This window comes from Motacilla alba, chromosome 1A (genome assembly GCF_015832195.1).
Source record: "Motacilla alba alba isolate MOTALB_02 chromosome 1A, Motacilla_alba_V1.0_pri, whole genome shotgun sequence".
Classification (NCBI taxonomy): Eukaryota; Metazoa; Chordata; class Aves; order Passeriformes; family Motacillidae; genus Motacilla; species Motacilla alba.
This window is the reverse complement of record NC_052031.1, coordinates 24,229,214-24,243,021: the sequence shown is the minus strand read 5'-3', so window position 1 is coordinate 24,243,021 and position 13,808 is coordinate 24,229,214. Positions and strand designations below refer to the sequence as shown.

General features: G+C 36.5%; 1 protein-coding gene across 2 annotated transcripts in view; it reads left to right on the top strand.

The window, feature by feature from the left end:
* The window catches only part of CAPZA2 (capping actin protein of muscle Z-line subunit alpha 2), a 31,840-nt gene extending 19,720 nt beyond the window's left edge, over nt 1-12,120 (top strand). For both annotated transcript variants that reach the window (XM_038154522.1, XM_038154521.1), the window contains 4 exons: nt 1,435-1,513; nt 4,983-5,054; nt 7,591-7,653; nt 8,544-12,120. In XM_038154522.1, the coding sequence (XP_038010450.1) occupies nt 1,435-1,513; nt 4,983-5,054; nt 7,591-7,653; nt 8,544-8,684 (355 nt within the window). In that variant the 3' untranslated portion in view covers nt 8,685-12,120. The remainder of the gene's footprint in view (nt 1-1,434; nt 1,514-4,982; nt 5,055-7,590; nt 7,654-8,543) is intronic.
* The last annotated feature ends 1,688 nt before the right edge of the window (nt 12,121-13,808 follow it).

The window sequence follows — 13,808 nt, the reverse complement described above, 5'->3', positions numbered from 1 at the left end:
TCCTACTATGGGAGTAAGTTTGTTGGGTGATAGAAAACCAATGTATACCAAAGAAAAATACTATCAATGTAGTAGGATAGATGGCTTATTAAAGAAAAAAGAGGAAAGTTCATCTCTTCCAAAACATTCTAAGTCAACCAAGCTAAACAAATAAATTGTGTTGTTTTTACCTTAAAGCATTTCCTACAGAAAAATCCTTCTGAACTTGAATTTTTTCTTTTTTCTTTTCTTTTTTTTTTTTTTTTTAATAGCAACTTAAGGACAAAAATGGTATCCCAGGGTGGAAACAACTGTGGTCATGTTAACTTCAAGGTACCACAGACTGGCTGAGAAGCAAACAAATCTCTTAGCTAGCCACTGAAACCCTGGCATTCAAAAACTAGAATTGTACCTGAGGTATAATCCAGCACATAAGCTTTCTCATCATCAGTGGGTCTGCCTATAAGGCTACTAGTAGTATTAATGTCACTAAGTTGGGCAACCCTTTCAGTTTTCTTAGCAATGCCAACAAGCTTCTGAATTGTCTTAGTCTGTATTTTCAGATAATTTGGATATTGTCTGAAATAATAACCAGTGGTTTTATAGTTGAGTTACCATTGTTACTATCTGTGTCATTATATATGTTCGTTAGTAGCTCTTCATTTTAATATTTTATATCTTTCTGTCCCCTTGTTGAATGCACTGGAACCTACACCTAACATTAGCAGCATTGGAACACCTAGTATCAACTTTCTTTCCTTCTTTAAGGGCACAAGACAAATCATGGACTGCTGCAGTGCTTTCTTAATTCAGCTCTATAGTACTAACCTTCTAATCCACTAATCTCATAGCTAAATAAGAAGATGTCTGGTTTACAGGAAAGAAATCAGGTGAAACTACTCTATTTTCCTGGTGTTTGAAACTCCCTTTAGGCATTTTGGCAAGGATTCTGAATTTGTGGAAGGAAACTGGAAGGAAATAGTTGTCCTGGAAGGGAAATGCTAGAAGAGCTGAAAGATTTAGTTACAGTTAAACACAGCAGAAAGTCTTGCTACTTTAATTTTCCTTCCATTCAAGTTTTTCATAGCCTGAGGTGAAGTGTGACTTTGGCTGATCTAGCAAAACATCCAGGTCCTAGAAACAAAATATTGACTGTGTGTGCCTTACTAATACTACAGGAGAGAAAGAACATTGGAGGCTTTGGGTATTTTCATAAGTTAAGTTCTCCTGTTAAAAGGTCCTTAATAATAAATCTTGGTCCACATCAAAAACTGAGGTTAAATATTTTGGGAAACAGTTCTGTTGGTCATGACTGATTATGATGCTGAATCTTTAGGGGAAGATTTTCTGCATGTGTAATTGCACTGCAAATTTCATTCTCTGGTTTCCTTTGGGATTTTTTTTTTCATAACCAGTGGGGTGACATCCAATTTCTGTTTTACTGTTTTTTTTAAGGAATGGCCGTTGGAGGTCAGAATGGAAGTTTACAATCACCCCTTCAACCACTCAAGTGGCTGGCATCTTGAAAATTCAGGTATGCTTATCTCAAACTGTCCTGAGCCATAAAGTCTCCAGTCATTATCAAGGGAGACTCAGGCCAGTGTATCAAATATGTTAAGGGAAAATGGGGACACAGTAAGCAAGGCAGCAATGCTCATTCACTTAAGTGTTAGTGACTTAATTTGCATGTTTATCTAATCCTTAGAAACATAAATATGTGTTTAATGTGATGATTCAGAGGACTTAGGAAGGTATATTCACCTCAGCTAGGCATATGTCTCTTTGGTTTGCAGTTGAATTCACAGTGAGACAAGCCCTTCCTGAGGGTAGGCCTGTTCTGAAGTAGAATTTCATTTTAACTGATTGTAGGGTTTTTTAAATGTTACTGTATTGTTCAGAAAGGTGGAAACCTTTCGTTTCACCAATTCCGCCATCAGAAATTTTTGAATCCGTGTATTCTTCATTCAGAATTTGGCTTTCCTGTTGGCTTTAGGGCATTCAGAAAGGAGGAATTCCAAGCAGGCAGAGGTTCTGAGACCCAAGGAAGTCTGACTGTCATGTGGCACGCAGGGTGACTCGACTTCCTGGATTGGTTCCATGGAATGTGTACACATACATTGCAGCAGTTTATTGAAACACTTGTGGGATCAGGGACTAGAAACTCAGTGCAGTCTGACTTTCTGTGTAGTACCTTTTGTTTTTTTCTTTTATACCACAGAGTCAAGTTGCTCTTTCTTGCTGCTTGTGTGCCCCCATGAGTTTTGCTTGTCCTTGCTGCTCAGTGATGAGTGCAGAAGGAAGATGCAAAGGAATGTTTTTCTAGCCTGAGGCTAGGATGTTATTTTAGGACGTGGTAGCTGTGTTCAGATTCACCCCAAGCAAGGGGACCCTGAATCTGCTTTCCCATGCTGGTGCCAACATTTGGAATAATAGTCAAAATGTGAACAGCCATTATTATGTTGTCACATCACAACAGTCATGGTAAGCAGCACTTTAGGTAGCTTCTAGGTTTCTCAAGACTTTGTCACTTAAATTCAGCTTGCAACAAAGCAGGCATTTTCTCCACAGCATGCACTTTTGGTTAATGTCTTAAGAGGTTTTCCAGAACAAGGAAGCAGATGTCCACCTAATTCTTGGGAAGGTTAGGGCAGCAGCCAAAATAATAATGAGGAATTCATTCAGGTTCATCTTTTCCATTTGGGCGCCAGATGATTTTGTCTATTAGTACTATTTCACATAATTAATCAAGTCTTAAATTATAGTCATTAAAGTCTGTGTTCTGGAGAGTGATGAAAAGTTCCACTTTTTTGCTTGTGTAGTATCTACTTGTTTCACCAAGGAATTTTGAACTCAGTTTTAAATTTTTAGAAATTGTGTACAATTTATTCAATGTGTGTGGGAATGCTCTCTCTTCACCTCACAAAACAAACAAACAAAAAAGCACTTTAACTTTTTCTATTTAAGGAGCAAAATATTTTTCTAGAAAGTGAAGTCTCTATAGCATTAGTATAATTTTAGAGTACTGAAATTTCAGTGTTGTTTGCAAAATCTTTGACAGCAATACACTATTACTCTGTTTCTGATAAGACCTTTTATTAATAAGTTGGGAGAAATTGCAGCATCACCTGCTATCTTCAGGTGTCTTCAGTATTTTTAAGATCACTTCCACAATTTCTTCCTTTTTTCATAAATTCTGTTAATTCTGATGTAGGAGATTCTCAATTGTCACAATCTCTTCTGTTTAATTTTCTTTAATTATATGTAAGGAAAAAAGCAAAAGCAGAGCCTTTTACTAAAACTAAGTCCCTGTGGCATTTAACATGCTCCAACTGTGCATGGAAAACAGTGATAAGTGTATTGGTTACTAATTTTATCTCTTAGATAATTTGTTATTCTCATCCCTCCTTAGTTAACCTTTCCAAGAGGTTCTGTTCATAAACATCCTCCTTCTTGTAGTCTTCTGAACCCAGACCTAGCATTCTAGAAGGATGTCAGCAGTGAGGTATAGTACAGAACAGTTACTTCTTGTATTTTGTTTAAGATATAACACATCCCAGCATTAGATTTGATTCTCCATCTCTGCTAAGATTTTAGGTCTGAGTTTTTGCCAAGAATGTGACTCAGTTACACAGATAAGATGTTTGTGCTGGTGCTGGCCTCAGAGCACAGGGGAGGTTTGGGCTCTGCAGTGAATCGTGATGGACAAGGGGGAACACTTACATTTCTTTGGGTGCTGCTGCTTCCTTGGGAGTCTTAGAATTGTGCACTGAGTAAGCACTTCTTATCTTCTAGGAAATGAATTGAAAAAGACTGGCAGAAATTTTACCCAGCAATGTTTAATTTGAAAAGAAACTTCTTTTGTGGTTAGGGTAATACCTTTTGTTCCAAAACAAGTATTTGACAATAAGCAAAATAATAATTTAAGCTGAATCACAGGAAATAATGTTTTACTCATATAGGAAACCTTTCCTTATGTGTGTCTTACTGTGTGTCATGGTTTTTCTGTTATTTTTAAAGTTGAGGGTCTTTTGCACATATGATCATAATGCATAGGAAATTATACTGTTTTGTATTAATCTCAAAACTGTTATGTTGTCTAACAGGGTGAGACACAAATGTTTCATTTTCTCATAACATCAGCTATGTTGACTATCTTGACTTTGTTAAACTTGTAAAAAATCTTCAAAGATGCTTATTTAAAAGTCAATGACCTGCATAGCTTTGATATCAATTATTGTTAATGATCACATGTAGTTTTATATATGCTTCCTGATTTTTAAGTTTTATTAGGAACTAAACCTTTTCATTTCTGTCCCAACTGTATTTAAAAGTACTGAAGTTAGCTTGGGTAGAGTTTTCATGTTCTGCAAAATAATCAAGGAAGCTGTCCTGTAGATACAGCATTTCAACCATAAATAATTTCACTCTGCTTTGCTACCTAACATTGGGAACTGCTTTGTCTAGATAAATACCCGGATTTGTTATGAGACATATGTAATAGAGGAAAATATCAAACCCAGACAGAGCTGGAAAGGGAAGCTTGACATTGCACTGTCCCTAGAAAACAGGGACAATTTGGGGAAGCAGATTATCTTCCCAGTATCCTGATACCTTCCCCAAACTGTTATAATTTTAAATATATCTTCACCATTTAGAGTGGTCTAGTCTACTCATTTCAAGAGTTTCTAGTAAGGTCACATAAATAAGGTGTTGTCATCTTCATGATGTTAACCAAAACCTAAACTTCTTTGCTTGAAATACTACTTAAGGCACATCAACTCAAATTATGTTTCCAGACTAGCCTGTTCAGGATTTCCCCTCAAAACCAGTAAATTCTTCATTGTTTTGGTTTTCCCATTTGCTTTTGTTCTGTAACATTCTGTATGTGGTTTTGACTAATTTGTATAGGTTTCTTACAATGATAAATAACACAACACTTTGATTTTCCTGCTTGTTGTTGATTCCTAAACTTGATCTGAGGTTCTTTGTTTAATTTTCTGTAGGTTCACTATTATGAAGATGGTAATGTTCAGCTGGTGAGCCATAAAGACATACAAGATTCTCTAACAGTGTCTGTAAGTGACCTTTAAGGACCTTAGTGGGTATATTGAAGTGATTTTTTAATTTAAAAATAAAGGCAAGGTTATGAGAAGCTCAGAAGTTTTGAGAAGTTTTTTCTTCTACACATATGGGAATGAATGTTCAAATTAACAGATATTTTATATGTAATATTTACTACTTCTACCTAACATGTAGCTAGCATTTAAAAAAGAAGTTTAAAAAAAATCAATGCACATGGCTTATATAAGCTACATGAACTTTGATTTTAAAGCTTTAATTAGCTTGTCAGTCTTTGCACTTCTGCTGTATTGAAACTTCAGTCTGCAGAATGACCTATAGAATTAATTTTTGAATATGAAGGAGTTTTGAATTAAAACAACTGACTTTAGTTGTACGTTCTAGGAGATTGCCTCCTTTGCTCAGTGAAAGAAGATAAGTATGCTAAAATAGTAAACAAATGGTACCAATTGAGAAGCAATAGTGGGTATTCTCCCTTCATTTTCTCTGTCTGTAACTGGTGCTGTCAGTGTCTTGCTCTGTACAAAAAGCCCTTTCAGAGATGGTTCAACTTGAGAACCATAACACACTTCTTATTTAAAGCATTTTTTTTCAACTTCTTGCCAAATGGATTATTACAGTAATGAAGAGCAAATAATAGAAATAAAAATTGTTTGGAAATAGTACCAGATGTATCTTTTAAGGATTGATAATGTTCCACCATGAACAGCTGCTGCTTCTGAAATAATGTCTATAATGGCATTTATAAATGGCAATATTTTCTGGTTTTTAATAAAATTTAAGTCATTGAGGTTAAGCTGGCAAAGAGAAATTGTAAAAGTGAATAGTAGAAGTATTTTAATGATAACGACTAGCAGTGGCCAATTTGGCTCAATAGCTCAATTCATCAATAAAGAACATTGTTTGCTAATATAATGCAAGGCTTGTTGGCTTTTTAGTTGCAATAGCACCAGAAAAAATGGGGGAATGTGGTGCCAACTGATAACACCTCTGGAGCTGTAGATATAAAATTACTTCTGACTCCCTGGAGCAAAGGGATCTATTTAGTGTTTCACTCAAGTAAGGGTTGTTTCAGTGAACTCTTGAAGTTCTCCTGTCAAGAGGTTTTGCTTCACTTACTGTTGGGAAGAAACTTAATCCTGCTTTGCAATTCAGTAAAGCAGCAGCAGACTGATGAGTAGGAAAACTTCTTTTATATAACTTAGCTAAAACAAAAGCAAGTATGTTGCTGGTTACCAATTTTTAACCTCGGCTGTGAGCTTCATAGAGGGCAGAGGCTGTACAAGTTCTTATTTCACAGAGAAGAAATTGTGAGTAGATTAAAAGGACCCTCAATGACTCCTCTTTTTTGTTGTTTGTCAGAGAACCCATTTAAAAACCATTAACAGGCACAACAGGAATAAATGACTGAAGAGTTCTCTTGTTGCTAGAGCTGTGAATAATTTTGCTGAAGGTTATTTTCTTATCCCTTGTTTTCCTCTGAGACAAATAAGACCTCATACCTCTGAGTTTTTCCTTTCATTAGCAGAGCCTTTGAAAGCATTTCCTCAGTTCACTGAAAAGTCAAAACCTTTTCATTTGTTCATGTGCTTGCTCTCTGCCTCCTCCTTCATATCTCCTGCTGTGTCCAAGAGCACTTTCACAGCTGTGAGGTGCAGTTTCACTGACACTTGGAGCCAGTTATGGTTGAAGTTGTCAGAGTTTTCTCCAAGTCTTTGCTTTTTCAGGAATGAGGGATTACATGGGACAAGAACACTCCTAACTTTCAACAGCTTCTGCAAAAGCACTCTTAGGAATGTCTCCAATGCTAATTGGAAGTTTGGAAATTCGTGAACCCTCTCTTCCTGCTGGAGACTTCTTTTCAGCACTTCAGCAAATACACCTTCAAATTGACTGACAGGGTGTATTTTATTTTTTAAAAAACACACACTTGCATCCTTAAACAGTTTCTTTTCTGGCCTCATCCTTATCAGTCATGATGAAATGTCCACCCTCATTTTTGCAAGACGTATTTGGGGATAATTTTGGAATACCAGATACATAAAGTCTAGTGTTTTCCTCAGCTTAGTCTCCAGATTCAGAATGTTTAGTGGTAAACAAATCTGTTTTGATTTCTTGGTTATATTCTAGTATAACTTCTGGGTTAGATGTTCTTAAAGTTTTCTTGAATTTGTACTGTAGCATTGATAATGTTGTTATCCATACTTTGCAAGTTTTTAGAGACTTGGGTGGGCACTGTAATTTTTCCAGATGCTGTTCTGTATGTCTTTTTATCACACCATAGAATTCTTAATCAAAATATGTTAATGACCTTCATGGCATTCTTTATACTTGTTGCACTTTGATTTTGTTTTTCTAACATCATCATCGTCATCATATGGGATATGCCTTTTGGATAAATGCTCAGTTTTGGTTTAGCCACTGAATGGTCAAGTGTTCTCATTGAGTCTACCTGACATCACTCATAAGTACAGGAAAAACATAATCCAACTGGTCCTACATCAGACCTAATTCAAATGTTTTTTTTCCTAGAATGAAGCCCAGACAGCAAAGGAATTTATAAAAATTGTGGAGGCTGCAGAAAATGAATATCAGGTATGTTGAAACAAATACTGTGTTCTTACTCATATTTATAGCATTACCATATACTTAATCAGAGCTTGTATTCTATAACCAGCAAGGTAATGTAGTTCCATACGAATAGATGACATGCTGCTAATTCTGTCTTGCATTTTCACACCTTCTGGTGGTTGTGCTCACCTGCCTAACATTACAACAGAAGTAATCTTCTGAGAGCAGAAAAGTTCTTTGCATGATTAAGTGTCAGCAATTCTGATGTCATAAAGTATTAGTGCATTCCCTAAGTGGAATTTTTGTACAGATTCTGTTCAGAGACTACTTTGTTATACAGCTTTGCTAAATATGACTATAGGCATTACCTCTTTCAACTAGTCATTTCAAAGTTAGAAAAATGTAACTGTTCTAGATACCCTCTGCAGAAGTGGATACATGTTCATTCAGGCCTTGAACATATGGTAAATTTCAGACACTGTGTTGTCAGTTTGAAAGAAATACTCTTTAATTAAAAGTTTTGAAGTATCTGTAGTATGCATTATATTCAAGTTCAAATAGTGTTGTGGACTGACTTTAGCATCCCCACAGGAAAAGCAGTGGAAGACTTTTCTGTCTGGAATTAATGATGTATGAGCTAATTCTGATCAGCATTTTATTCTTGCTGCTGATTACCACACTGTGGTTTGCTGAAACACCTTGGCTATGGCCAGGTTTATTACACATCTCACTAATTTTCTTCACATAGTCTCAATCTATTTCTAGCAGCTTTTCTTCATTAAATACTATTTCAATTCAGCATGTTTTTATTAAGCCTGTTTAGGGAGTAGCAGGCCACTGAGTGATAGAATGTTGATGTGGCACCCTAGCTGTGTTTTTCACGTGTCTGTTTTGCATGACTTTGTGTTTGGCAGACTGCTATCAGTGAGAACTATCAGACCATGTCGGACACTACTTTCAAGGCCTTACGTCGGCAGTTGCCAGTTACCCGCACCAAGATTGACTGGAACAAGATCCTTAGCTATAAAATTGGAAAAGAGATGCAGAATGCTTAAAGTGAACATTGCATGACTGGATCATTTTAGTGTCCTTGTATACAAATAAAAATTATTACAAAAAATATTTGGAACTGTCAAATCACCCAGTCAGCATGGGCTTTTGCCATTGAAAATCACTGTAAGTAGTTTGGTTAGAGCACAAAGCTTAGCTAATTGACTTCTTTTCTTTTTCCTTCCTTTCAGAGGGTTGCGACTTCACTATAGCTGAATATCTTCCTTTAGAGTTTCCGTTGTACCTTTATTTTTTTATAATGAAGAGACCATGCCTTTAGTTTTCAATTACACATTAAGAACAGTTGGAAAAAAATATTTTTGCATATGATAACCCTTCCTCTTGCTTTAATGTGAAATGGACAACTTGCAAAATTTGCTGGATTCCTTGTGGAGATCAGTAACATGAATTTCTAGGTCAAAGTCAAAGTGGAGTTTGCCATAGGTGCTGTTTTTGAAATCATCTGTCCTTTTATTGTATGTAAAATTGGGAAAAGCATTTTCTGTATCATTTAAACCTGGAAGACATACTTGCTAGCCCCATTATTTTTTTTTAACAAAAGGCTAAGGTCTAAAGCTGTTTAAAGGTTTTGAAATTAAATAAAAGTACTTACTCCAGAAATGCATTTAATGCTTTGTTCTGACAAATATTAGCTCAAACTCCATCTGCCCTCCAGGTTTTTTTATCATAAAGCTACAAATGTATTATAACAAGGCATATTGTAATATATATAATCCTGTACTCGTTACTATGTCTGTTTATTTTTTCTTGGATTGAAATGTACTAAAATTCAATGTGACATTAAAAACGCAAATTTTCTATTTATTTGAGTATCAGATTGCTTCCTGATATAGCCTATTTTTGGTGTTTCTAAATGTTTTTAAAATTCTGCTTTGAACAGCCACAAACTTGTATATTTAGGGATTGTAATATCATTATCATTTTCATCTGCATTGAAAAAACTTCTGTATATGGAAGTCTACTTTAAACAGGTGTATTTTAGCTTCATATTGGCTACAGAGGATAGAAAAAATTCCAAGACCAAAAATTAATACATTTGTTTGGAGAATTCTTTCTCTGTCTCATTTTGAAAATGGATGTCAGGTATCTAAAAACACAGACGTCGTTACAAATGCTGTATAACACTTCCATGAAATGCATAGATTTCATTTTTAATTGGATAAAACTTGTTTTACAATATGCTACCTACTCATATGCTCATAAATTAAAATTAAACAGCTTTTTTTTTTTTTAGAAGGCAAGTGTTTATGCACACTCCTAAACCAGTAAAGCTTACACAAATGTTTTATGTCTTTGTTTACAGCATGATCTAATTACCTTAAACTTTCAAGTTACAGCATAGCAAGAGAGTCTAGACTTGTACTGAGTATAAAAATGTACATATGAAGTAGTTTGTTGTTTGAATTTTAATAGCAATATCCCAGTATTCTGTTCTTCAGTGCTCTCTTACACAGAGGTACAGAAGTTCCCAGTAGAAGAAACTGCTGCTACTTTACAGTACTGAACTGTATAGTAGAAGAGTGGGATTTGTTCTACCACAGTCTTCCTGGATAGTTGCCCTCTCAATTGCCTTTGTAGTTCAGCTCCTGAGCCATGTTGTTCTTTTCAAATTAGCTCATAAAAGCTGCGTGTGAGATAATAACAAATGCTGAGTCACTGTCAAGTCAGTCTGTAAGTCTTAACCAAGATCTAAATACAAACACTATTGAAGAATTTCTTTCAATATATTTAAGAACAAGGTAAAAAAAGGCAGTGAATGGACAGTTAAAGGAATTGTTAATGGGCAACAACGGTGCAAATAACTTTTCTAGCTGTTTAGAATGTTGCAAATTACCAGAATCAGCACTGACTAAAAGTCAGAATGCTATTTTTCTTACCTGATATAAAGAGCTAGTTTTAGATATATTCCAAATAAAGAGGTATTTTACTGTGAAGTACTCTATTACTGTATTTCCCTCTCTGTTTGTTCAGTCCTGTGATAGTCTTAATTCTTTATCTTGAAAGAATTGCTTCCTTCAGGTTCGATTCTACCAGTTGGATAACACAAGTAAATCTGTGCTACTTATGTTTTTTCTTGTTTTCTTATTTTTAGTCTGTGAGACAACTTTACACCTTGAATATCAAATTTATTAAGTTATAGCTTCAATAAAGCCATTTGTAAGTAAATCAACTATTCTGTTACTTTTTCAAAATGGTGTGCTGTATCATATTTAGGGGTAATGACTCCTCAGATGAAGCTGACCTGACTATCAGCTGAAGCACATGGCACAATTTAAGTTCTTCATTTCTAGCAAAGTTTTAGATGTCATTTGCACTTTTGTCTGTTTGTTTGTTTCTATCCCTACCACTTCTAAATTGGAGAATTTTAGAGCTTGCTTGGTAGGCTTTAGGGTATTTTCTGTAGGTAAAGCACTTTCTCTGAGAAATTTTGCTGTGGCAATTGTCGTAATGTGAACTACTATTTGTTTATATTCTATTTTTAAATATAAAGACAAGCTTTGTATTGTTGAATCTTGTTGTAATAGACGTTATGGCTTGTAAAATGGACTTGTAAAATGCTTGTGGTTTTGAAGTGTATTACATCTTATGTATCTTAGTGCCCCTTTATATTAAGGAGTCTTTAACTTCTGCAAGTAAGCAGCTGTTTTTTGCAAACATCTGCAACAGGAGTGGCAGTTCTGCTTTCAGGTTTTCCTGAGCAGCCCATTTTTCTATGTCTGTCTTAAAATTCATACTATGGGTAGAATGCAACTTTAAAATCATTGTCGTTTTGATTACATTGCTACTGCTGCTTACTGCTCTACATGCTGATAACAGTTCTGCCATCTGGTTCCACTGGGAGCATTGCAGCACAGTTCATTAGGAAATGGTGATTCAGCCAGGGTTAAAAGCATTGTGTGAAGCTAAACATCTTGAGAGATATGTTCTGTTTAGGGGACGTCTCCAGCCACTTCTGTGGCAGCAATGTAGTTTGTGCAGTTTGGAAATCTCTCTCTCATCCCCATCTCACAGACTGGTTTGGCTGTCAAGGCCATTTTGGTGCTTTTGAGTTCACTTCCTTTTGGAGAACTCAGAACTGGGACTCTGGGTGTGCACCAGCTGCCTTCCAGTTCTGAATGGTGACCTGAGTCCATAGCAGTGGTTTCTTTCAGGCAGCTTGAAACCACCACCTACCTACCCACGCCTACCTGTGCTGAGGATGTCTGGAGCTTCAGTGGGCCTCTCATTTCCAGACTGTAAATACTGTAGGTATAGAAGATTCATCAGCTGTTCAGTTCTGTGGATTCACTCCTATCGTATTGAATTACTTGCTGCCACAGACATAGCTTCTGCTGCATTTGTTGACTGGAAAGACTGAAACTGTTCTTCATCTGATGCAATTGTAAACCTAGGTTTAGATTAAACTTAGTTTGTTCATAACCTTGAAGTGTCAATTTTTGTGTGATAGTGTCAACTCTGAACTTTTTTCTTTTTTTAAGAGGAAAATTTGCACCAGATTTTAACCAAAAAGGTAATTTTTTTCTTTTACAGCTAAAAGAAAGGAACTGTGAATATGCACTTTATTCCTTCTGTGAAAATGAATGTTTAACACGTGGTAGGTTCTCTTGTTAGCAATATTTTCCTCTGCTGCTGTGACTTGCTTATTTGTAATGGGTATTGCCCAACATGATGTTAGCCATGTGCTCATCAGAAAAAAAGGGTCAGAGTGATAATCATTGTCTAAAAGGATACATTTAGACTTTGCTATGCATCTTTTCTTTGCAAATCAGTAAAGTTGTACAGAGGAAAATCTGTCAGGTTTGTTCTCTTCAGTCAAGAGGAACATGTAGGGACTTTTTTGTTTGACTAGCTGCAGTTTGAAATAACGTCAGATGAGAAACAACTTCTAGATTATGGGTTGTAAATATACCTACTAAAGTAGGTATATTGTAATTGGTTGGATGGTTTGGGAGGATACCACCGTATGTCCATAATGATTTGTAGTAATTTCAGTTTTGCCTTTAAATGTGCTTAATAATTTTCAATTTCAAGTGTACACTATGTACAGCTGTTCTAGGCATCAGTGAAAGAAATGAGACTACTTCCTTTAGTAAGTAGCTTCCCAGTATGCCATTCAGTTTGAGTTACCCTTCAAGATTATTTCAGAATTTACTTCATACTATAGAAGGCTGAGCTGCAGCTTTGCCACACCACTGTGAATGACAAGCAGCATTGTGAAGAGGGGTGCAGAAAAACATGCTCAGTATCTCTTTCTCAGGAAGTAGAGTTGCCCCCAGAGGCCTTGTCCATTACAGTGCAGCAGTGTGCTTGTGGTGTATCAGGAACCTAAGGTACTTCCTTCAGCCATAGAGAAGTGAGTTTTAGTCCCCTGAGGTAAAGAAGGGACTTCCCTGGAACAAATGTTCTTTTAAAAGGCTAAAAGAAAATGATGCTGTCTCCTATTTTGCAGATGAAGTGTTTAGGAACATAATTGAAAATTACAGCCACAAGATCTTGAGTGCAGGAAAAATACTACTTTTCATTCTCTTGGAGTGCTGTGGATTGAAAGTGTTTCTTGGTGCCTGCTCCAGCAGCCTTCCTGCCCGCTGTGCTGGCTTGCTGGGGTGGTGGGTGGTGGTGTCACATTTGTTGCAGAGGCTGGGTACTAAAATTTAGATGCCCTAAGGCAAAAACATTCAAGTTGTTGCTGTGCTGTGAAGGTGCCAGAAGACTGAACTGTGCAGCAAGGGGCCCACAGATGAGCCCTGGGATTTGGAATGCTGTCATGGATGCTGTCATGCTGCCTTTTCCCAGGTGAGGCAGCACATCCAGCTGTAACACAAGATGTGCCAGTAAGATAATAAAAGGTACAAGGCCGCAATCAGTTAGGATTTTCTTTAAGGAAGAAAAATTCCATGTGTTTCCATTCAAGCACAGTTCCTGCTCAGCCTGTGACAGGGAGCCTGATGCTGCAGCTCTGAGGAAAAGGTCAGTTCAATTAAAGCTGTGCCCCAGGAGCACAGGTTTGATGGAGGCTGGCACAGCACTCACAGCCAAAGTCTGCACGTGTTGATTGAGCTGTTCTCCCTGTCCTGGCACGGTCTGTCCTAAGCCAGGCACAACTAAGG